This window comes from Salmo salar, chromosome ssa01 (assembly GCF_905237065.1).
Source record: "Salmo salar chromosome ssa01, Ssal_v3.1, whole genome shotgun sequence".
In the NCBI taxonomy this organism is placed as follows: Eukaryota; Metazoa; Chordata; class Actinopteri; order Salmoniformes; family Salmonidae; genus Salmo; species Salmo salar.
Genome location: NC_059442.1, coordinates 22944469 through 22967813, shown reverse-complemented (window position 1 = coordinate 22967813; position 23345 = coordinate 22944469). Strand labels below are relative to the sequence as shown.

Sequence of the window (23345 nt, the reverse complement as noted above, 5' to 3'; positions counted from 1 at the left end):
TCACCAAATTTTTACAAATCAGTCATAAAGACCACATGTTCAACTGAATGAAAAACACTTTTTCCCATCTCAAGAGGTTAAATAAAAAATGATTATAGTACGTGCCTAATAAAGTAACAGTTGACCGTAACAGCATTGACAACATAATCTTAAATCAGCCATAAATCCCCTTGAGACAGGGGGGAATGGAAGCTTGTAGTGTGGAACAGGGAGGGGCAATTGAATGAAAGATTCACCAAAAACGAAAATTCTTAAAACATTTCTATGGGTAACAGGGTTGACGTGTTATGCTCGACCCGCTCACTTTTTCACAACAAAGCACCTGAAAGTGGCAAACTAGTGTAAACGCATGTGAGCTGGTTCTACTCTATGATTTGACTATGAGACGTTCAATGTCTTTTCTGAGAAAATAAATATTTAAAGCAGCAATCAGCATTTAAAAGCCTTCTCCGCCCCTGTTTCAGTAAAGAAAAGCAGTGGGATAGGGCTGGACAAATATAACCACTCAAATTCATAGACAGCGATGTGGATGCAAGGACAGACCATGCATGATATTAAAATGATAGTTTTAACCATGTTTTTAGGCTATATAGTGTTTCTTTACATTTACCATTTTATTTTGTAAAAGAAGCTTATATTTTAGGTTCTGATGGCGTACGACAGTTGAACGAAGCTCATGAGGCATTTCTAAGTTATATTCTTCAAGAATCAATGGGTACATTGAATTCATTCCAAAATAGATGAATCAACTGCAGATTGACCCTTTAAAAGGAATAGTTTCACCGTATTAAAATGAAAGTTTAGTTTACGTAAGTGTTGACCATAAATGAGGGAGAGGTTGTAGTTTTTTTTTTAACCTTAAAACAAATCACTTATAAAATTAAAAATAACAATCTTTAGAAATGACTCAAAGCAACAAAATAACTAGGGCTTTACAAAGATGGTGAAAACTGAGAAATGTTGGGGTTGAGTTCGTTAAAATCTTCCTAGAGTCACAGAGGATGCACAAAGGGACATGTCTACTTGCATATTCATCTTCTGCACATCTATCACTCCAGTGTTTAATTGCTAAACCATAATTATTTCACCACTATGGCCTATTTATTGTTTTACCTCCCTCCCTAACTACATTTGCACACACTGTATATAGATTTTTCTATTGTGTTATTGACTGTACGTTTTGTTTATCCCATGTGTAACTCTGTGTTGTTGTTTTTGTCGCACTGCTTTGCTCTATCTTGGTCAGGTCGCAGTTGTAAATGAGAACTTGTTCTCAACTGGCCTACCTGGTTAAATAAAGGTGAAAAATTCATAATAATTATAATAACGCAAATGCTGAATTCTAGCACTTTAGCAAGTCTTTATTCATATAAAAAAATCGGACATATTGAATTTTCTATGTGGTCCATTGTTACGTTCACCAGCAAGAAACCCCCAGGGGTACGTGCAATGCCGTCGGGAGTACGCCAAATAAAAAGGTGATTCCTATTTTTTTTTCTCCCCCACATTTTCAAACAGTCCAATTATATTTTCCAATGGGGCTATACATTTGGGTGAGTTTTTTTCCTCACCTGAGTACCCTCGTTTCACTGCCAAAAATAAAATTAAACCATCTAGTGTTCAGCAAAATAACAACACAATGTCAAATACAAGTAGCCTAGTCAAATAATTAACATCCAATCACATTAACCGTTACTCTCTTGCGGGAATTCCACTAACGGTCCGCATGTAGCCGAAAGTAGCTGCTGCACATTCCATTTGCTCGAAAATTGATAAATGGTTAAAAAAGTAAGGCCCGCGTCCATAGAGACACATACCAGCTCTACTGGTAGTACTGCTACTACCAGCAGTACTACACCTGCACCTGTCGACGACAAGTTGTTCTGCTTCCACAAGCATATCCAATGCTAGCATCAGTAATTCTACATTTGTTGTTAGCCCAGCTAGCATGGACACTGACAGTTGTGAATCTGATGCAGCCGAAGAGCTACTGCCCCCCAGGAAAGCACCGAACAACAGACAGGGACGTTGGACCATCGAAGACGCGCAAATATATGATGAGAACTACATGGATTTGGGGTTCACTTATATTGGGAGTAGTGCCTTTCCTCAGCCACAGTGTGTTATATGTACAAAAGTACTATCTCACAACTCTATGAAACCTTCACTCTTGTGCAGACATTTAGAAACAAAACATGCCAATTTGAAAAATAAGCCATGTGAGTTTTTGGAGCGAGAATTAAGATGACTTTCGAGTAGAAAGACATGTATAAAAGCAACAGATACCATTAATAAGAAGGGGCTAGAAGCATCTTATTTGGTGAGCTATCGAGTGGCTAGGACAGGCAAGCCCCATACTATTATGAGGACTTAATTCTTCCTGCTGCCGCAGATATGGCTGGGACAATGCTGGGGGAAAAGGCCAAAAAAACTATACAGACAATGTCTACATCAACACTGTTTCACGATGCATCAGTGACATGGCAGTAGATGTTATGAAACAATTACTGCTTCGCATACAAGTCAGTGAATTCTATGCGTTACAGCTGGATGAGTCAACAGACGTGTCGGGCCTGGCACAGCTCCAGGTATATGTCCGTTACGTTTATGGGGGGTCAATTAAGGAAGACATCCTCTTCTGCAAACCACTGGAAACCAGGACAACAGGAGAGGATATTTTTAAAGTACTGGACAGCTTTGTGACATCAAATGGACTTTGGTGGTCAAGATGTGTTGGTATCTGTACTGACGGTGCAAAAGCCACGACATGGAGACATAGTGGAGTGGTAACGCGCGTGCAAGCAGTTGCTAACGACGCCACTTGGGTACACTGCAGCATCCACCGAGAGGCTCTTGCTGCCAAGGGAATGCCTGACAGCTTGAAAGATGTTTTGGACACTACAGTGAAAACTTTGTTAAAGCAAGGCCCCTGAACTCTCGTGTATTTTCTGCACTATGCAATGATATGGGCAGCGACCATGTAACGCTTTTACAACATGTGCTTGTTATCAAGGGGCGAAGTATTGACACGTTTTTATTTTTATTGATAGATGAGCTTAAAGTTTTCTTTACTGACATAATTTTCACTTGTCTGACTGCTTGCATGATGACGAGTTTTTCACACGACTGGCTTATCTGGGTGATGTTTTTTCTCACCTGAATGATCTGAATCTAGGATTACAGGAACTCTCCACAACTATATTCAATGTGCGGGACAAAATTGAGGCTATGATTAAGAAGTTGGAGCTCTTCTCTGTCTGCATTAACAAGGACAACACACAGGTCTTTCCATCATTGTATGATTTTTGTGTGCAAATGAAGTCAAGCGTACGGACAATGTCAAATATGATATAGCGAAGCACCATAGTGAGTTGGGTGCACAATTACGCAGGTACTTTCCCGAAACGTATGACACAAACAACTGGATTCGTTATCCCTTTCATGCCCTGGCTCCAGTCTACTTACCGATATCTGAACAAGAGAGCCTCATTGAAATTGCAACAAGCGGTTCTGTGAAAATTGAATTTAATCAGAAGCCACTGCCAGATTTCTGGATTGGGCTGCGCTCAGAGTATCCTGCCTTGGCAAATCGCGCTGTTAAGACACTGATGCCCTTTGCAACCACGTACCTATGTGAGAGTGGATTTTCGGCCCTCACTAGCATGAAAACTAAATACAGGCACAGACTGTGTGTGGAAAATGATTTAAGACTGGGACTCTTTCCAATACAACCAAACATTGCAGAGTTATGTGCATCCTTTCAAGCACACCCTTCTCATTAATTTGTGGTGAGTTATTCACAGTTTGATGAACAAATAAAGTTTTATATGTAAGATGGCTAAATAAAGAGCAAAATGATTGATTATTATATTATTATTTGTGCCCTGGTCCTATAAGAGCTCTTTGTCACTTCCCACGAGCCGGGTTGTGACGACAACTCCCACTCATTCTTATGTTTAATAAATGTTTTGCATAGTGTGTGTGGCAGGCTTACAATGATGGCAAAAAAACAACATTTGAGAGGGCACTGACCCTGGTGCTAGAGGGGGTACGCAGCTGGAGGTTGAATGTTTGAAGGGGTACGGGACTATAAAAAGTTTGGGAACCACTGATCTGGAGGGAGTAATATTAACAAGTACCTTTTTTGTGAGGCAGTCGTCAGAGTTGGACGGCATTCGTGTGGACACATGCAAGATGACTTCCACTGTGGAGGTAGCATAGTAGGGAGCAGTGTGTCCTGTGCTGCCGTTCCTCTGAAGCCCTCCCATGAAGCCACAGTGTGTGGCTAGATCCACCTGAGGGACACACAACACGGTTAGGAGAGCGTGATGTCAGTGTGCGTGTGTCAGAGAGAGAGACGAGATGCAGGACAGGGTTTCCACTAGCCGGTAATAGCCGGCTTTTTGGCCCAAAAAATAAACAGAAAAGCGAATAAATACAATTGCCGCTGGCCAATGGTCCGGGAGAAAAGAAAAAAATCCCATTGCGTAATAATGCTTTTTAGCCTATTCATTGATGGAAATATTAGTCAATGTAAATGCATTTGAATTGTCATACTTATAGTTCTATAGCAGGGGTACTCAACTCTGACCCTACGAAGTCCGGAGCCTGCTGGTTCTCTGTTCTACCTGATAATTAATTGCAGACACCTGGTGTCCCATGTCTAAGTCAGTCCCTGATTACAGGGGAACAATGAAAAAAATGCAGTGGTTTGTTTTGAGGGATCTACAGGTTAATTTGCATAATATGGTGAAATTAAATTGGGTGTGTACAGTATATTCGTTATGCATCTTATTTATTGAATGTGTACAGCATACAAAGCCTTTGAGCAAAAAATCTGTCAGACAGCTCGAGAGCTGCTGCTTCAGCATCTCAAATAGCAAACGCATAGGCAATGAAAGGCAGGCTTCATCAGCTCGTCGCACACCACTTTACAATGAGCTGGAGGCAGTACGGCTTTTTGAAAACATATACATTTTACTACATATTATGAGGCATGTCTTCCCTTGCATCAAAGTAGCCTAGCCAAAATCAGACCACATCCGTGGAGGCAATTATTTTCTAATCAACTTTCTTTCATTGTCCAGGAACCAAAGACACAATCCTAGTCATATTAGCAACCCATGCTAGATCTCCCGTCTTTCTAAATTTCGAATGGATATTTTCATCTGTTACATGAAACCGCTCGCATGTGCAGTGTGCTTTTGACAATGGTATTTTCCTGCTAATTGCATTATTGCTGTGCTTTTATAATCTGAAGAAATAAAAAAGTTTATCAACATTTTAAGCTAAACGTTCTGATCTGTTGCATCAAATGTAGTCTAGGCCTACTGGTTGTATGAATTTGGGATCTATCGTCCCAAAACGGTCCCAGAGTCTGTTTGGATTACCATCATTTCCGGACTATTAAGTGCACCCACTGAATATATATATATTTTTTATTTTGAACATAAATAAGCCGCACATGTCTATAAGCCGCAGGTGCCTACCGGTACATTGAAACAAATGAACTTTACACAGGATTTAACGAAATACGGCTTGTAACAAAAATAAATAGGCTTTAACGAAACACGGCTTGTAACAAAAAATGTATTTGCAGTAAGCTTTAGTTGTCTTTTTGCACTGAGTCAATTCCTCACGCTGCTGTTTCCAACGTCTTATCAGCGACTCATTAAGACCAAGCTCCCGTGCAGCAGCTCTATTTCCTTTTCCAACAGCCAGATCAATCGCCTTCAACTTGAAAGCTGCATCATATGCATTTCTCTGTGTCTTTGCCATGATGAGGGTGACAAAATGACTATCGTAATCAGAATGATGGGAAGTTTGAGAGCGCTCGATTTAATCTAAACAGTAAACAAAAAAGTTGTTTGACCTTCACCCGTTCGGCAATTTCATTGGTTTAATGAAAGCTTCATGCCGCCAAAAAACTGAGCACGTCACAGAATGTGTTTTTTTGAAGAAAATAAAATTGAAAGCGGGAAAAATCCATATATTAGCCGCGTCATTGTTTAAGCCGCGAGGCTCAAAGCGTGGGAAAAAAGTTGCGGCTTATAGTCCGGAATTTACAGTAGGCTATTTCTTTCTCGACAAGCTGACCAATAGAATAGGTCCACTTTTCTACTATGGGGGATAGTAGATTAACATAGGCTAGTGATTTTGCTGTTTGTTACTCATCTTGTTGGCTGAGGAAAAGTAAAATGTGGACAGTTATTCTAACAACTTCAAAGTGCCCATCATAATTCGGTAAGGACTGCACATCTTTGCAGCCTCAACTTGCATGTTCTCTTAATATGAATTACCATAATCTAAATATGATTTATGTCATCATGAGCGGACGCCCACATGGGTCCGGTAAATTTCTCAAATGTCCGGTAAATTAAAATGCTGCCAGTCAAATGTCCAGCGCCACAATTTCCTAATGGAAACCCTGCTGCAGGGGTGTGTGTGCGTGTGTGTACCTCCCATCCCAGGCCAGACACAAAATCCTCGTAGGCCTGACTGCCTGCGCTGTTGGACAGGATGGAGCATTTGTCCTCCTGACCCTCTCCGATGTAGAACACAGCGATCTTGTGTGTCTCCCTGCTGTTAAGACAAACACACAGACCTGTCGTTAGAACAATGGACCTAGTGAAGCTACACTGTTCTTAGTGCCTACCTCCACACTCAGCCCAGTTAAGATGAGCGTGCTCTGAAATGTGAACTACACACCACCAAACGTAACCTGGACTCAAAACAAATTATATTTGGCTAAAATCTGTGGCACTTCATTTAATATGAAATATTACTTTACGTTAGGTTACATTACATTGGCCTACAAATGTAATAGCAGTCATTCATTATAATATGAATTGCAGGACATATAGTATGTTACAAATTACAATTCATAACATACTATTACAATGACAAGGTTAAGGTTAAGGATAGGGTTAGGAGTTAGGTTAAAGGGTTAAGGTTAAGGGAAAGGTTAGCTAACATGCTAAGTAGTTGCAAAGTAGGGAAAAGCAGTAAGTAGTTAATTGACTAGGTATCCCCCTTTCCCTTTCCTAGTTACAAAGTTGCTAATTAGCTAAAATGCTAAAGTTGTTTGTGATGCGATTCGAACAGACATTCAAGTAACCTACTGTCCTATCGAATGTAACATACCATACTAAATCTGAGTGCCACTGATTTTAGTAAAATATCATATGCTTTGCTCTGAGACCAGGCTGCCAAACGTACATCTCCAAACAATACTGTGCAAATTCCAAAAAGTAATTGTAGCAAATATGGTTCATATTAGAGAAAACAACGTCTTCATAAAAAAAAAAAATGTAACCTTTATTTAACTAGGCAAGTCAGTTAAGAACAAATTCTTATTTACCATGATGACCTACCAGGGAACAGTGGGTTAACTCTCTTGTTCAGGGGCAGAATGACAGATTTTTACCTTGTCAGCTCAGGGAATCGATCCAGCCACCTTTCAGTTACTGGCCCAACGCTCTAACCACTAGGCTAACCTAAGCCCACTAATGAAGATTCTTAAGAGTTAGTGTACAATAGTATGTGTGTTTACTGTCCCCCCCCCCGTCATGTGACAAACAAAACAAGAGCAGACACAGAGTTCCACCCCTGCGCTTCACCGAGCATGGTGCTGTGTTAAATTGGGGGCATTTTGGATGCTTCGACACAGGTTGCCTTGTCTGGCAAAATCCTGGGGGCATTCTTTAATAAGCCCCAGTCATTAGCAGTGTGAAGTGCCTATTGATCGCTGTGTGTGAGTACTGCCTAGCTGTGATCAGCCCGAGATGGTGTAGATTAGGAGGAGAGGAGGGGAGGGCAGAGTGAAGCAGTTTTAATACATGTCGCCTTGAGACTGTGATTTTTACTGATTTAGAGGAAGAGAATCTTCATTAGCGGGCTTAGGTTCAGAGTAATGAGGGACATGGAACGCTGCCATATTTCAGGCTTAGCTAGAATACCTAGGTGAAATCTAGGATGGTTTGTTCAAAAGGTCTTGATTAGAGATTCAGTAAGTTCCTTTTAAAATGTCGAACAAGAAGCAAATCATCCATGCCAATGTTACCTAGGGATACAGTGTGTGCTGAAGAGGCCCTAAATAACCAGTGTACAGGAACATACCACTGTCTGGAATCCAAATTCTTCAGTTCTCTCAAAAGTTTTGAGTTCTTCTTCAGGAGATGAAAGCTTTTCCTGAAAAGGAATAAACAAAATTGAACTTGAAAAGCATCCAGATGGCACTTCACATGTACCAGTGCAAAGACTGTGCATGCTATTTTTTGAATGGTAAAACCCAGATTGAAAGTAGGATAAGAAAGTTTAATGTTTTATGTTTGTTTTTTGGTCTGACGAGTAACAGGTGCAAACAGGTTTAAATTGAGCTCCGAGACCATTACTAATCTACAGTTGGGCACAGTTTCCCTGTGGAGAGCAGATTAACACTATACACCCTGCCAGGCCTTTCCTTGCACTTTTTCTCTCCCACTTTCTCTCTCTCTGTGAGGTATTCTTCTAACTAGTCTACAGCTGTGGATGTGGTGGTGTTGTGCTCGGCTCTGTACCTGTGGTCCCACGAGTTCATGCCCAGGTCGTTGAGTAGCAGTCTGCAGAAGTAAAAGAGAGCTTTGGGCTCCTGGTGAGCGGGTTCTCTCTGGCCGGTGGCCTTGACGCTCACGTCTGCGTTCCACCTCTTCACCTGCTCCTCCTCCTGCTGCGTCTGCCTGAGGATGGCCTCCATGATGGCCCCTTCCTGCTCCAGGTTCATCCCACAGGGAGAGGGGGCTGGCTGGTTGAGCCTCAGCCTGGGCTGGGGCAGGCACTCAGGGCTGCTGTATCCCAGGTCCTCTAGGAGCTGGTCCAGGCCATCAACCTCCTCCTCCTCCTCATCACAGCCTGACTGGGAGTCCCAGCCAGGGGGGTTGGAGCGCTCGGAGGTGCCTGGTGAGGTGGGCTTGGTGGTGGAGTGGTTGGAGGGGTCTGAGGTTCCTGGTGAGGTGGGCTTGGTGGTGGAGTGGTTGGAGGGGTCTGAGGTTCCTGGTGAGGTGGGCTTGGTGGTGGAGTGGTTGGAGGGGTCTGAGGTTCCTGGTGAGGTGGGCTTGGTGGTGGAGTGGTTGGAGGGGTCTGAGGTTCCTGGTGAGGTGGGCTTGGTGGTGGAGTGGTTGGAGGGGTCTGAGGTTCCTGGTGAGGTGGGCTTGGTGGTGGAGTGGTTGGAGGGGTCTGAGGTTCGTGGTGAGGTGGGCTTGGTGGTGGAGTGGTTGGAGGGGTCTGAGGTCCTCTGATGCATGCTGTTGACTCCCTCCTGGGTGCGGTAGAGGACCCCTCCATCCCAGGAGTACTTTCCAGAGATGTCCCTGACGATGACCCGTACCTGGGAGGAGTTGTCGTAGGATTCCCCTGGACCAGAGGGCTCCGAGGGTACCTGGAGGTAGGACACCAGGGTGCTGTCGTTGAACACAAACAGCTGCAGGTTGGGGCTCTTGAACACCTCAGAGGAGAGCTCTGATGATTCCACAAAGGGGTTGTCATGGTTCTCACTGACCAGGCTGTGCAGCAGGGCGGGGCCACCACTGAGGGGATGGTGGCCCAGGTGGTTCACAAGGTGTGTCATGATCATCCGTGCCGTCAGAGGGATGAGCTCCATATTCCGTCTTTTCTTCTCTGGAGGCAAGAGGAGAACAGGAATAAGATGGTCTAAAGACATCCTGAGAGACAAATCATTGCAAATAACCCCCATGTTTACATGTATTTTATACAAGGAAGTCAAGACCCAGCACATGTACTTTGTCATGTATTGTATGCACTCATGTATTTCTTTGTTGTTGTGTGGACCCCAGGAAGAGTAGCTGCTGCATGTGCATTTTACATGTACATTTTCATACTTTTTTTCGTACTGTGCAACAGCTAATGTGCAACAGCTAAAGGGGATCCTTATAAACTATAGTAAACTCATTAAGCAATTCAACGCGAACTTGGGGCTCCATCTATTTTAACCACATTACCATGTGTAGACATGTTCTCAATTCTCTGGCCTTTTCACACAAAGCTAGCTTTTCCTTCATAATAACTAAGCGTTGTTTTTCATTTCTCACAATGGTTATGGCCAACACACCTCTGCCATAAATAAGTAGGTAGCATCTAATCATGGGAGACAACTTTGAAAAGGCCATTGAGTCTGCTACAATGGGAGGAGAGAAAAGACTGGCAAAGTGCTAATGAGAAGAACGTCTTTACAGCACGGTGAATAGAGTGCTACTCCCTGAACCAGATTGATTTAAATGCTCAGAACTATTCCAAAATGAAAGAGTTACGATGGGGGGAAAAACAAGAAGACGCGCTCCGCATTGTGACAGTGCTATCAATACCATCATCCCTCATCAAAGTGGAGAAAGCTCTTTAGAGAGGCTGCATTAGAGATACACGGGCCCTTTGATGAGACTTAATCAATATGATCTCAAGGGGAATGCATAGTGCTCTTTGGCTAGCCTTCTGTAGTTTCTAGCTAGACTTTGTAGGGCTGTATGAAAAGTAATGACATAAGCTAGATATTTCAGCCGGGCTTAGCCAACATTGCGTCAATGGGTATGTTCTTTTGGTTGAAAGAAAAAATGACTTCTGAAACATTAGTGGAGGAAATGGCCGTTGTAAAGAAATACTCTAATACATAACCTAATGGCAACACAAGGTCACTAATAAAAATAATTTTTAGATGTCTCTTTGATAATGGGTCCTCTCCCTGGGGCAGAGCACTAATGGTTACCTCTTTAAACATTCCATTCCATGTGTTAGTCTAGTCAATATTAGGTCAAAACATTAACAGTTAATAGAGTAGCTACATCCAAATGGAAGGTTACCTATTAAAAACTGTAAATCCCCCCCACTGCCCATTTCCCAGGTGGTTTGGGAGAGGAAGAGTGTGGTCTGGATGAGGAAGAGTTATATGTAAAACAAGCAGGGGCAGCTGGGCACACACCTTGGATGACAGGGCACTCAAAAGCATTCTATTGCTCAAACGCGCCGCCTCCGACGCACAAACGCGCCGCCTCCGACGCACAAACGCGCCGCCTCTGACGCACAGTCTCTAACGCACCGCCTCTGACGCACAAACGCGCCGCCTCTGACGCACAAACGCGCCGCCTCTGACGCACAGTCTCTAACGCACAGTCTCTAACACACAAACGCACAGTCTAACGCACAGTTTCTAACACAGTCTAACGCACAGTCTCTAACGCACAGTCTCTAACGCACAGTCTCTAACGCACAAACGCACAAACGCACAGTCTAATGCACAAACGCACAGTTTCTAACACACAAACGCACAGTCTAACGCACAAACGCACAGTTTCTAACACAGTCTAACGCACAGTCTCTAACACACAAACGCACAGTCTCTAACGCACAAACGCACAGTCTCTAACGCACAAACGCACAGTCTCTAACGCACAAACGCACAGTCTCTAACGCGCAAACACACAGTCTCTAACGCACAAACACACAGTCTCTAACGCACAAACACAGTCTCTAACGCACAAACACACAGTCTCTAACACACAGTCTCTAACACACAAACACACAGTCTCTAACACACAAACACACAGTCTCTAACACACAAACACACAGTCTCTAACACACAAACACACAGTCTCTAACGCACAAACACACAGTCTCTAACGCACAAACACACAGTCTCTAACGCACAAACACACAGTCTAACGCACAAACACACAGTCTAACGCACAAACACACAGTCTAACGCACAAACACACAGTCTAACGCACAAACACACAGTCTCTAACACACACACACACACACACACAGTCTAACGCACAAACACACGGTCTAACACACAAACACACAGTCTCTAACACACAGTCTCTAACACACAAACACACAGTCTCTAACACACAGTCTCTAACGCACAAACACAGTCTAACGCACAAACACACAGTCTATAACACACAAACACACAGTCTCTAACACACAAACACACAGTCTCTAACACACAAACACACAGTCTCTAACACACAAACACACAGTCTCTAACACACAGTCTCTAACACACAAACACACAGTCTCTAACACACAGTCTCTAACACACAAACACAGTCTCTAACACACAGTCTCTAACACACAAACACAGTCTCTAACGCACAAACACACAGTCTCTAACGCACAAACACACAGTCTCTAACACACAAACACACAGTCTCTAACACACAGTCTCTAACACACAAACACACAGTCTCTAACGCACAGTCTCTAACGCACAAACACACAGTCTCTAACGCAGTCTAACGCACAAACACACAGTCTAACACACAAACACACAGTCTCTAACACACAAACACACAGTCTCTAACACACAAACACACAGTCTAACACACAAACACACAGTCTCTAACACACAAACACACAGTCTCTAACACACAAACACACAGTCTCTAACGCACAGTCTCTAACACACAAAAACACAGTCTCTAACGCACAGTCTCTAACACACAAACACACAGTCTCTAACACACACACAGTCTCTAACACACAAACACACAGTCTCTAACACACAAACACAAAGTCTAACACACAAACACACAGTCTCTAACACACAAACACACAGTCTCTAACACACAAACACACAGTCTCTAACACACAAACACACAGTCTCTAACACACAAACACACAGTCTCTAACACACAGTCTCTAACACACAGTCTCTAACGCACAGTCTCTAACGCACAAACACACCGTCTCTAACGCACAAACACACCGTCTCTAACACACAAACACACCGTCTCTAACACACAAACACACAGTCTAACACACAGTCTCTAACACACAAACACACAGTCTCTAACACACAGTCTCTAACACACAAACACACAGTCTCTAACACACAAACACACAAACACACAGTCTCTAACACACAAACACACAGTCTCTAACACACAAACACACAGTCTCTAACACACAAACACACAGTCTCTAACACAAAGTCTCTAACACACAAACACAGTCTCTAACACACAGTCTCTAACACACAAACACAGTCTCTAACGCACAAACACACAGTCTCTAACGCACAAACACACAGTCTCTAACGCACAAACACACAGTCTCTAACGCACAAACACACAGTCTCTAACACACAAACACACAGTCTCTAACACACAAACACACAGTCTCTAACACACAGTCTCTAACACACAAACACACAGTCTCTAACGCACAGTCTCTAACGCACAAACACACAGTCTCTAACGCAGTCTAACGCACAAACACACAGTCTAACACACAAACACACAGTCTCTAACGCACAAACACACAGTCTCTAACACACAAACACACAGTCTCTAACACACAAACACACAGTCTCTAACACACAGTCTCTAACACACAAACACACAGTCTCTAACGCACAGTCTCTAACGCACAAACACACAGTCTCTAACGCAGTCTAACGCACAAACACACAGTCTAACACACAAACACACAGTCTCTAACACACAAACACAGAGTCTCTAACACACAAACACACAGTCTAACACACAAACACACAGTCTCTAACACACAAACACACAGTCTCTAACACACAAACACACAGTCTCTAACACACAAACACACAGTCTCTAACACACAAACACACAGTCTCTAACACACAAACACACAGTCTCTAACGCACAGTCTCTAACACACAAAAACACAGTCTCTAACGCACAGTCTCTAACACACAAACACACAGTCTCTAACACACACACAGTCTCTAACACACAAACACACAGTGTCTAACACACAAACACAAAGTCTAACACACAAACACACAGTCTCTAACACACAAACACACAGTCTCTAACACACAGTCTCTAACGCACAGTCTCTAACGCACAGTCTCTAACGCACAAACGCACAGTCTCTAACGCACAAACGCACAGTCTCTAACGCACAAACGCACAGTCTCTAACGCACAGTCTCTAACACACAAACACACAGTCTCTAACACACAAACACACAGTCTCTAACACACAAACACACAGTCTCTAACACACAAACACACAGTCTCTAACACACAAACACACAGTCTCTAACACACAAACACACAGTCTCTAACACACAAACACAGTCTCTAACACACAGTCTCTAACACACAGTCTCTAACACACAAACACACAGTCTCTAACACACAGTCTCTAACACACAGTCTCTAACACACAGTCTCTAACACACAGTCTCTAACACACAGTCTCTAACACAGTCTCTAACACACAGTCTCTAACGCACAAACACACAGTCTCTAACACACAAACACACAGTCTCTAACACACAAACACACAGTCTCTAACACACAGTCTCTAACACACAAACACACAGTCTCTAACACACAAACACACAGTCTCTAACACACAAACACACAGTCTCTAACGCACAAACACACAGTCTCTAACGCACAGTGTCTAACACACAAACACACAGTCTCTAACACACAAACACACAGTCTCTAACACACAAACACACAGTCTCTAACACACAAACACACAGTCTCTAACACACAAACACACAGTCTCTAACACACACACACACACACAGTCTAACACACAAACACACAGTCTAACACACAAACACACAGTCTCTAACACACAAACACACAGTCTCTAACACACAAACACACAGTCTCTAACACACAGTCTCTAACACACAGTCTCTAACACACAGTCTCTAACACACAGTCTCTAACACACAGTCTCTAACGCACAAACACACAGTCTCTAACACACAAACACACAGTCTCTAACACACAAACACACAGTCTGTAACACACAAACACACAGTCTCTAACGCACAAACACACAGTCTAACGCACAAACACACAGTCTAACGCACAAACACACAGTCTAACGCACAAACACACAGTCTCTAACACACAAACACACAGTCTCTAACGCAGTCTAACGCACAAACACACAGTCTAACACACAAACACACAAACACACAGTCTCTAACACACAGTCTAACACACAAACACACAGTCTCTAACGCACAAACACACAGTCTCTAACACACAAACACACAGTCTCTAACACACAAACACACAGTCTCTAACACACAAACACACAGTCTCTAACACACAAACACACAGTCTCTAACACACAAACACACAGTCTCTAACACACAAACACACAGTCTCTAACACACAAACACACAGTCTCTAACACACAGTCTCTAACACACAGTCTCTAACACACAAACGCACAGTCTCTAACGCACAGTCTCTAACGCACAAACACACAGTCTCTAACACACAAACACACAGTCTCTAACACACAAACACACAGTCTCTAACGCACAAACACACAGTCTCTAACACACAAACACACAGTCTAACACACAAACACACAGTCTCTAACGCACAGTCTCTAACACACAAATACACAGTCTCTAACACACAAACACACAGTCTCTAACGCACAAACACACAGTCTCTAACGCACAAACACACAGTCTCTAACGCACAAACACACAGTCTCTAACGCACAAACACACAGTCTCTAACGCACAAACACACAGTCTCTAACACACAAACACACAGTCTCTAACACACAAACACACAGTCTCTAACACACAGTCTCTAACACACAGTCTCTAACACACAGTCTCTAACACACAGTCTCTAACACACAGTCTCTAACACACAGTCTCTAACACACAGTCTCTAACACACAAACACACAGTCTCTAACACACAAACACACAGTCTCTAACACACAAACACACAGTCTCTAACACACAAACACACAGTCTAACACACAAACACACAGTCTCTAACACACAGTCTCTAACACACAGTCTCTAACACACAGTCTCTAACACACAGTCTCTAACACACAAACACACAGTCTCTAACACACAAACACACAGTCTCTAACACACAAACACACAGTCTCTAACACACAAACACACAGTCTCTAACACACAGTCTCTAACACACAGTCTCTAACACACAGTCTCTAACACACAGTCTCTAACACACAGTCTCTAACGCACAGTCTCTAACGCACAGTCTCTAACGCACAAACACACAGTCTCTAACACACAAACACACAGTCTCTAACACACAAACACACAGTCTCTAACACACAAACACACAGTCTCTAACACACAAACACACAGTCTCTAACACACAAACACACAGTCTCTAACACACAAACACACAGTCTCTAACACACAAACACACAGTCTCTAACACACAAACACACAGTCTCTAACACACAAACACACAGTCTCTAACACACAAACACACAGTCTCTAACACACAGTCTCTAACACACAGTCTCTAACACACAAACACACCGTCTCTAACACACAAACACACCGTCTCTAACACACAAACACACCGTCTCTAACACACAAACACACAGTCTCTAACGCACAAACACACAGTCTCTAACACACAGTCTCTAACACACAAACACACAGTCTCTAACACACAAACACACAGTCTCTAACACACAAACACACAGTCTCTAACACACAGTCTCTAACACACAAACACACCGTCTCTAACACACAAACGTACACAGCCCTCCTTTAATTTCTCTGTCAGCCCTAGAACAATCTCCTACACAGCAGGTACTAAATCTGCCCATCCTGCCTCCTGCTGTGTTGGTGACAGTGGTTAGGGCAGTGACAGTTGTGAGGTCTCAGGTCTCCTTACCCTCGGCAACGGTGAGCAGGTTTCCAAAGTCTGCAGCGGTGTGTGAGGGCGGGGGCTCAGAATTCTTGACCTGGCCCAGCATGAGGAAGGGGTCGTAGTCAGTGGAGAGGTCAGACAGGCTTAGGAGGTAGTGGCTCTGCTGGGTGTGCAGGTTGGAGCCAGAGACACAACAGTGAAGCACCTACCGAACAGGATTGAAGATAGGAGTCAACACCTAAAGCAACTACAAGAGGAAAACAGTGGTAATGTGGTAATCTTGCATGTGGCATGTGGTGGTAACCTTGGATACAGTCACTGCTACTGTTCCTTTGCGTGGCTGGCTGCACAGCATCAACGAGCACATGGGACTCATAAATGAGGTACATCACACACTCAAACAGACACACTACCCAGTCTGCCTGAGATTAAAGCATGCAACAGTGGTGGCATTGACCAACAGCGGGAGCCAGTGAATAGCTGAACAACACTGACCTTACAGTATCTGAAACAAAGGTGAAGTAACTAAGTAAGTTACTAACTAAGTAAGAGGAAAATTATACAGTAATCTCGAACGCAGAGGTTGCGAGTATGGAAGATAATTTTTGCTTATTGCACTTCGAATGGTTCAGGAACATATGGAGGAGGAATATACAGTCTGTTTGTCATGGTGAGACGGCCATCTAAGAGAAGAGAAGCTCTTTATTGCCACTAATCCATTTCTCCTGTGATGAGTGTATCGATCTGCATAACAGATGGTACGGCATCAGTCCGTTGGGTTGGCAGGACTAGATAAAACCCGCTGGGTCAGTTGATTACACTGATTGGACAGGTTTACTCTGTTTGATTTAATTAAGATTTTATCCCTCTGCTCATGTTGCCCCACACACACACACACACACACACACACACACACACACACACACACACACACACACCTGTGTGCTGTAAGCAGAGAAGTGCTTGGAAGCTACGCCTGACATATCAGACAATAGCAAACTGTGGGGCCTCTTACACTGAGTGGGTGGACTTGGTAAACCCTTTGTGGAGGCTGGTCCATGTAAATGAATGGCTAATCCCATTCAACACACACATACACACTTGGCTGAGGCTCAGAGGAGAGGCGCAGGTTCTGTCATCTGAAACAGTATTGTGTGGGGAAATGCAGACAGTATGTGGATTATTATGCCTAACAGTCCTCTGGGCATGGGGGGGGGGGGGATTAGAGTTTATGGTGAAAAGGCCAGAACCAAACAGCTGCCACACCAAAGCCCCAAAGTGGTTCCTCTGTGGAGGAGAAAAAAAATCTTTGGCTTGCTTGACAACTAAGTGGCTGCACATCACATAGCAACAGTTCCAGGAAGGTAACACACACTCGAACAAACATGGATAGTTGCAGATGTGCACAGAGGCACATATGCACACTCACTCACAGACGCACAAAAACATACACACAAGCAAATAGACCACTCACGCACGCACGCGTACGCACAGCGAGGGGAGGGTGCAGCTGCTGAGACAGGCAGAGAGCAGATGGAGGAGCCGGAGTGGAGCTCCAGTGAACCAATAAGGTCCAGATCAATCATGCCTTTTACACAGAGAAGCCTCATGCTGTTAGACACAAATACACCAAAAAGTTCAAATCCTCAGCAGAGATGCAGAAATGTCCCATCTCTCTTCATCATTGTATGAATGGCTCACTTTTAAGTTTAATCTGCTCACTGACTTGTTAAGGGAAACATCTGATACAAATCCAGAAGCGAGGCAGAATAAAGTATGCATAAACAAGACAAATTGCTTTATTCATTTTGTGAGGTTTACTGCTATGTAAATTAGTGCCTAGCTGAAAAGACTGAGTAAAGAAAAACTTTATAAACTTTACTGTGATGTGCTCAATAGAACAACAAATAACATTGAATTCCAAGATAGCAGCTGCAGTCTCTCTCATTTTAAGAAATATTCTATTAAAATCTAGACAGGCTTGTAGTTCCAGGCTTATCACGAGGACAAAGACACTAGAGGTCGACCGATTAATCGGAATGGCCGATTAATTAGGGCCGATTTCAAGTTTTCATTACACCTTTATTTAACTAGGCAAGTCAGTTAAGAACACATTCTTATTTTCAATGACGGCCTAGGAACGGTGGGTTAACTGCCTTGTTCAGGGGCAGAACGACAGATTTTTACCTTGTCAGCTCGGGGATTTAATCTTGCAACCTTACGGTTGTCCAACGCTCTAACCACCTGCTTTACATTGCACTCCACGAGGAGCCTGCCTGTTATGCGAATGCAGTAAGAAGCCAAGGTAAGCTGCTAGCTAGCATTAAACTTATCTTATAAAAAACAATCAATCAATCATAATCACTAGTTAACTACACATGGTTGATGATATTACTACTTTATCTAGCCTGTCCTGCGTTGCATACAATCGATGCGGTGCGCATTCGCGAAAAAGGACTGTCGTTGCTCCAACGTGTACCTAACCAAAACATCAATGTCTTTCTTAAAATCAATACACAAGTATATATTTTTAAACCTGCATATTTAGTTAATATTGCCTGCTAACATGAATTTCTTTTAACTAGGGAAAATGTGTCACCTCTTGCAACAGAGTCAGGGTATATGCAGCAGTTTGGGCCGCCTGGCTCATTGCGCACTGTGTGAAGACTATTTCTTCCTAACAAAGACAGCCAACTTCGCCAAACGGGGGATGATTTAACAAAAGCGCATTTGCGAAAAAAGCACAATCGTTGCACGACTGTACCTAACCATAAACATCAATGCCTTTCTTAAAATCAATACACAGAAGTATATATTTTTAAACCTGCATATTTAGCTAAAAGAAATCCAGGTTATCAGGCAATATTTACCAGATGAAATTGTGTCACTTCTCTTGCGTTCATTGCACGCAGAGTCAGGGTATATGCAACAGTTTGGGCCGCCTGGCTCGTTGCGAACTAATTTGCCAGAATTGTACGCAATTATGACATAACATTGAAGGTTGTGCAATGTAACAGGAATATTTAGACTTAGGGATGCCACCCGTTAGATAAAATACGGAACGGTTATTCTGAAAGAATAAACGTTTTGTTTTCGAGATGATAGTTTCCGGATTCGACCATATTAATGACCTAAGGCTCGTATTTCTGTGTGTTTATTATATTATAATTAAGTCTATGATTTGATATTTGATAGAGCAGTCTGACTGAGCGATGGTAGGCAGCAGCAGGCTCGTAAGCATTCATTCAAACAGCACTTTTGTGCGTTTTGCCAGCAGCTCTTCGCTGTGCTTCAAGCATTGCGCTGTTTATGACTTTAAGCCTATCAACCCCCGACATTAGGCTGGTGTAACCGATGTGAAATGGCTAGCTAGTTAGCGGGGTGCGCGTTAATAGCGTTTCAAACGTCACTCGCTCTGAGACTTGGAGTAGTTGTTCCCCTTGCGCTGCATGGGTAACGCTGCTTCGAGAGTGGCTGTTGTCGATGTGTTCCTGGTTCGAGCCCAGGTAGGAGCGAGGAGAGGGACGGAAGCTATACTGTTACACTGGCAATACTAAAGTGCCTATAAGAACATCCAATAGTCAAAGGTATATGAAATACAAATCGTATAGAGAGAAATAGTCCTATAATTCCTATAATAACTACAACCTAAAACTTCTTACCTGGGAACATTGAAGACTCATGTTAAAAGGAACCACCAGCTTTCATATGTTCAGGTTCTGAGCAAGGAACTTAAACGTTAGCTTTCTTACATGGCACATATTGCACTTTTACTTTCTTCTCCAACACTTTGTTTTTGCATTATTTAAACCAAATTGAACATGTTTCATTATTTATTTGAGGCCAAATTGATTTTATTGTGTATTATATTAAGTTAAAATAAGTGTTCATTCAGTATTGTTGTAACTGTCATTATTACGAAACATTTATTTTATAAAAAAAATTAAAAAAATTACAATAAAAATATGAAATTATAATAAAAAAAATATTCAATAAAAAATAAAAATATACATATATTTTTTTATAATAATAAAATAAAAAATAATAAAAAATAATAATAATATATATAAAGAAAATATATATATAAAAAAAAAATAATAATAATTAAAAAAAACCCGGCTGATTAATCGGTATCGGCTTTTTTTTGGTCCTCCAATAATTGGTATTGGCGTTGAAAAAATCATACATCGGTCAACCTCTAAAAGACACATCTAAATAATTTGACCATTTCTTATCAGGGGTGACATCCATATAAAGGTTTGTGTTTGACCGCATCTGTCAAACCTCCAATGAATAACACCTCATTCATTTAGCCTGACGCTCAGCCTCTTCCTCAGCATTTAAATCTCTAAATAAGGGTTCAAACACCCAATCGGTCAAAATAAAAAGACGAGAAACAAAACTAAACCTGTTATAAATGAATGTTTTTGAGTATTACATGTGTAATAGCAAACAGGTGGGGTGGTTAGGTGGGCATTCTCACATAACAGTGGAAACTGGAAACAAAAATTGGAAACTGAATTTCCAAGGCGGCATAGATTAAACTTTAAAATGTTGAATAGGGCATCTGAATAGGGCTGTGGTGGAAGTAAGACAAAGTACTTTGACACTGTATTCTCTCTCTTTTACCCACCCTGTAGATGTAGTCGAGCAGAGGGGCCTTGTGGGATGTGGAGTCCTCCAGCACAGGCATGGTGATGGGCTCCAGCAGCATACTCAGGGGCATGGCCATGCACCAGTCCAGCAGGCACAGCAGCAGAGACACCATTAGCTGAGTCATACAAAGAGAGGAGAGGCCTTTTCCATTAGCCCAGCACCCTCCACACACAATGAAGCCTACTGTACGCAAAGATAATCAATAAAACAGCTAGGGAGGGTGTGAGGGAGGGAGTGAGGTAGGGACAGAGAGGGAGGTCTGGAGGGAGAAAAAGAGAGAGAGCTGGAGAAAAGGAGAGAGAAATCAGGAGGGGAAAGACACAAATAGGGCCCAGATAGAACAAGATTCCTGTGCAAATGCACTTGCTACATCTATGAAAAAAGGGTCCTTTAGCATTTCCCCGTACCTTTTTGTCAGCCTCCACTGCTGAGTGCTCTGCGCTCGGCAACAGAAATGCTATAGTAGCCACAAAGATCTGCATGGGACAAAAATAAGGGGACATGTTGATTCTATATATTTCTCAAGTGAAAGAAGATAGCATGTCTGATAAAAGGAGATGCTTAGGTGAGCTGAGGGGGAGCCGTGTCATCCTACCTCAATGATTTTCTTTGGGAGAGAGCGCTCTAGCCTCTGGAGGTGTTCCCAGTGAGAGATGAGGAGCTGGAACAGGTCACAGGCTACATGAGCCACAGCCTTGTTCCCAAACTGACGAGCGAGCAAGAGAGAGAGAGAGAGACCCGGTAATGATCAAAATCCAGAAAAGAGCCGTTAAATTCTACAACCACCTAAAAGGAAGCGATTCCCAAACCTTCCATAACAAAGCCATCACATACAGAGAGATGAACCTGGAGAAGAGTCCCCTAAGCAAGCTGGTCCTGGGGCTCTGTTCACAAACACACCCCACAGAGCCCCAGGACAGCAACACAATTAGACCCAACCAAATCATGAGAAAACAAAAAGATAATTATTTTCAATGCGTCAAGTAATTAACAAAAAACAGAGCAAACTAGAATGCTATTTGGCCCTAACCAGAGTACACAGTAGCAGAATACCTGACCACAGTGACTGACCCAAACTTAAAGAAAGCTTTGACTACGTACAGACGCCATGAGCATAGCCTTGCTATTGAGAAAGGCCGCTGTAGGCAGACCTGGCTCTCAAGAGAAGACAGGCTATGTGCACACTGCCCACAAAATGAGGTGGAAACTGAGCTGCACTTCCTAACCTCCTGCCAAATGTATAATCATATCAGAGACACATTATTTCCCTCAGATTACATGGGTCCACAAAGAATTAGAAAACAAACCCGATTTTGATAAACTCCCATATCTACAGGGTGAAATACCACAGCATGCCAACACAGCAGCAAGATTTGTGAGCTGTTGCTACAAGGGCAAACTTCCATTGTAAATACAACCCATATTTATGTTAATCTATTTTCCCTCTTGTACTTTAACCATTTGCACATCGTTACATTACTGTATATATACATAACATTTGTAATGTCTTTATTCTTTTGGAACTTTGTGAGTGAAATGTTTACTGTTCATTTTATTGTTTATTTCACTTTTGTATATTATCTACTTCACTTGCTTTGGCAATGTTAACAAACCCAGCAAAAAAATACATGTCCTCTCACTGTCAACTGCGTTTATTTTCAGCAAACTTAACATGTGTAAATATTTGTATGAACATAAGATTCAACAACTGAGATATAAATTGAACAAGTTCCACAGACATGTGACTAACAGAAATTGAATAATGTATCCCTGAACAAAGGGGGGGGGTCAAAAGCAGCAGTCAGTGTCTGGTATTAAGTACTGATCCCAGTATTAAGTACTGATCCCAGTATTAAGTACTGATCCCAGTATTGATCCCACTCCAGAGTACAGGCCTCGGTGTAACGCTCATTCCTTTGACAATAAACGCGAATCCGACCATCACCCCTGGTGAGACAAAACCACGACTCGTCAGTGAAGAGCACTTTTTGCCAGTCCTGTCTGGTCCAGCGATGGTG

The 23345-nt window shown here is 42.7% G+C and overlaps 1 protein-coding gene across 8 annotated transcripts in view; it reads right to left on the bottom strand.

The window, feature by feature from the left end:
• LOC106577869 (ral GTPase-activating protein subunit alpha-2) overlaps positions 1–23345 on the bottom strand; it is a 214124-nt gene that overhangs the window by 54725 nt on the left and 136054 nt on the right. For all 8 annotated transcript variants that reach the window (XR_006769181.1, XR_006769182.1, XM_014156423.2 and 5 more), the window contains 8 exons: positions 21923–22033; positions 21735–21803; positions 21305–21442; positions 16696–16876; positions 8559–9654; positions 8119–8190; positions 6459–6582; positions 4140–4295 (listed from right to left, as the gene is read on the bottom strand). Coding sequence is in view for 6 of the 8 variants with exons in the window: in XM_014156423.2 (XP_014011898.2) it covers positions 4140–4295; positions 6459–6582; positions 8119–8190; positions 8559–9654; positions 16696–16876; positions 21305–21442; positions 21735–21803; positions 21923–22033 (1947 nt within the window). In the remaining 2 variants the exon portion in view is untranslated. The remainder of the gene's footprint in view (positions 1–4139; positions 4296–6458; positions 6583–8118; positions 8191–8558; positions 9655–16695; positions 16877–21304; positions 21443–21734; positions 21804–21922; positions 22034–23345) is intronic.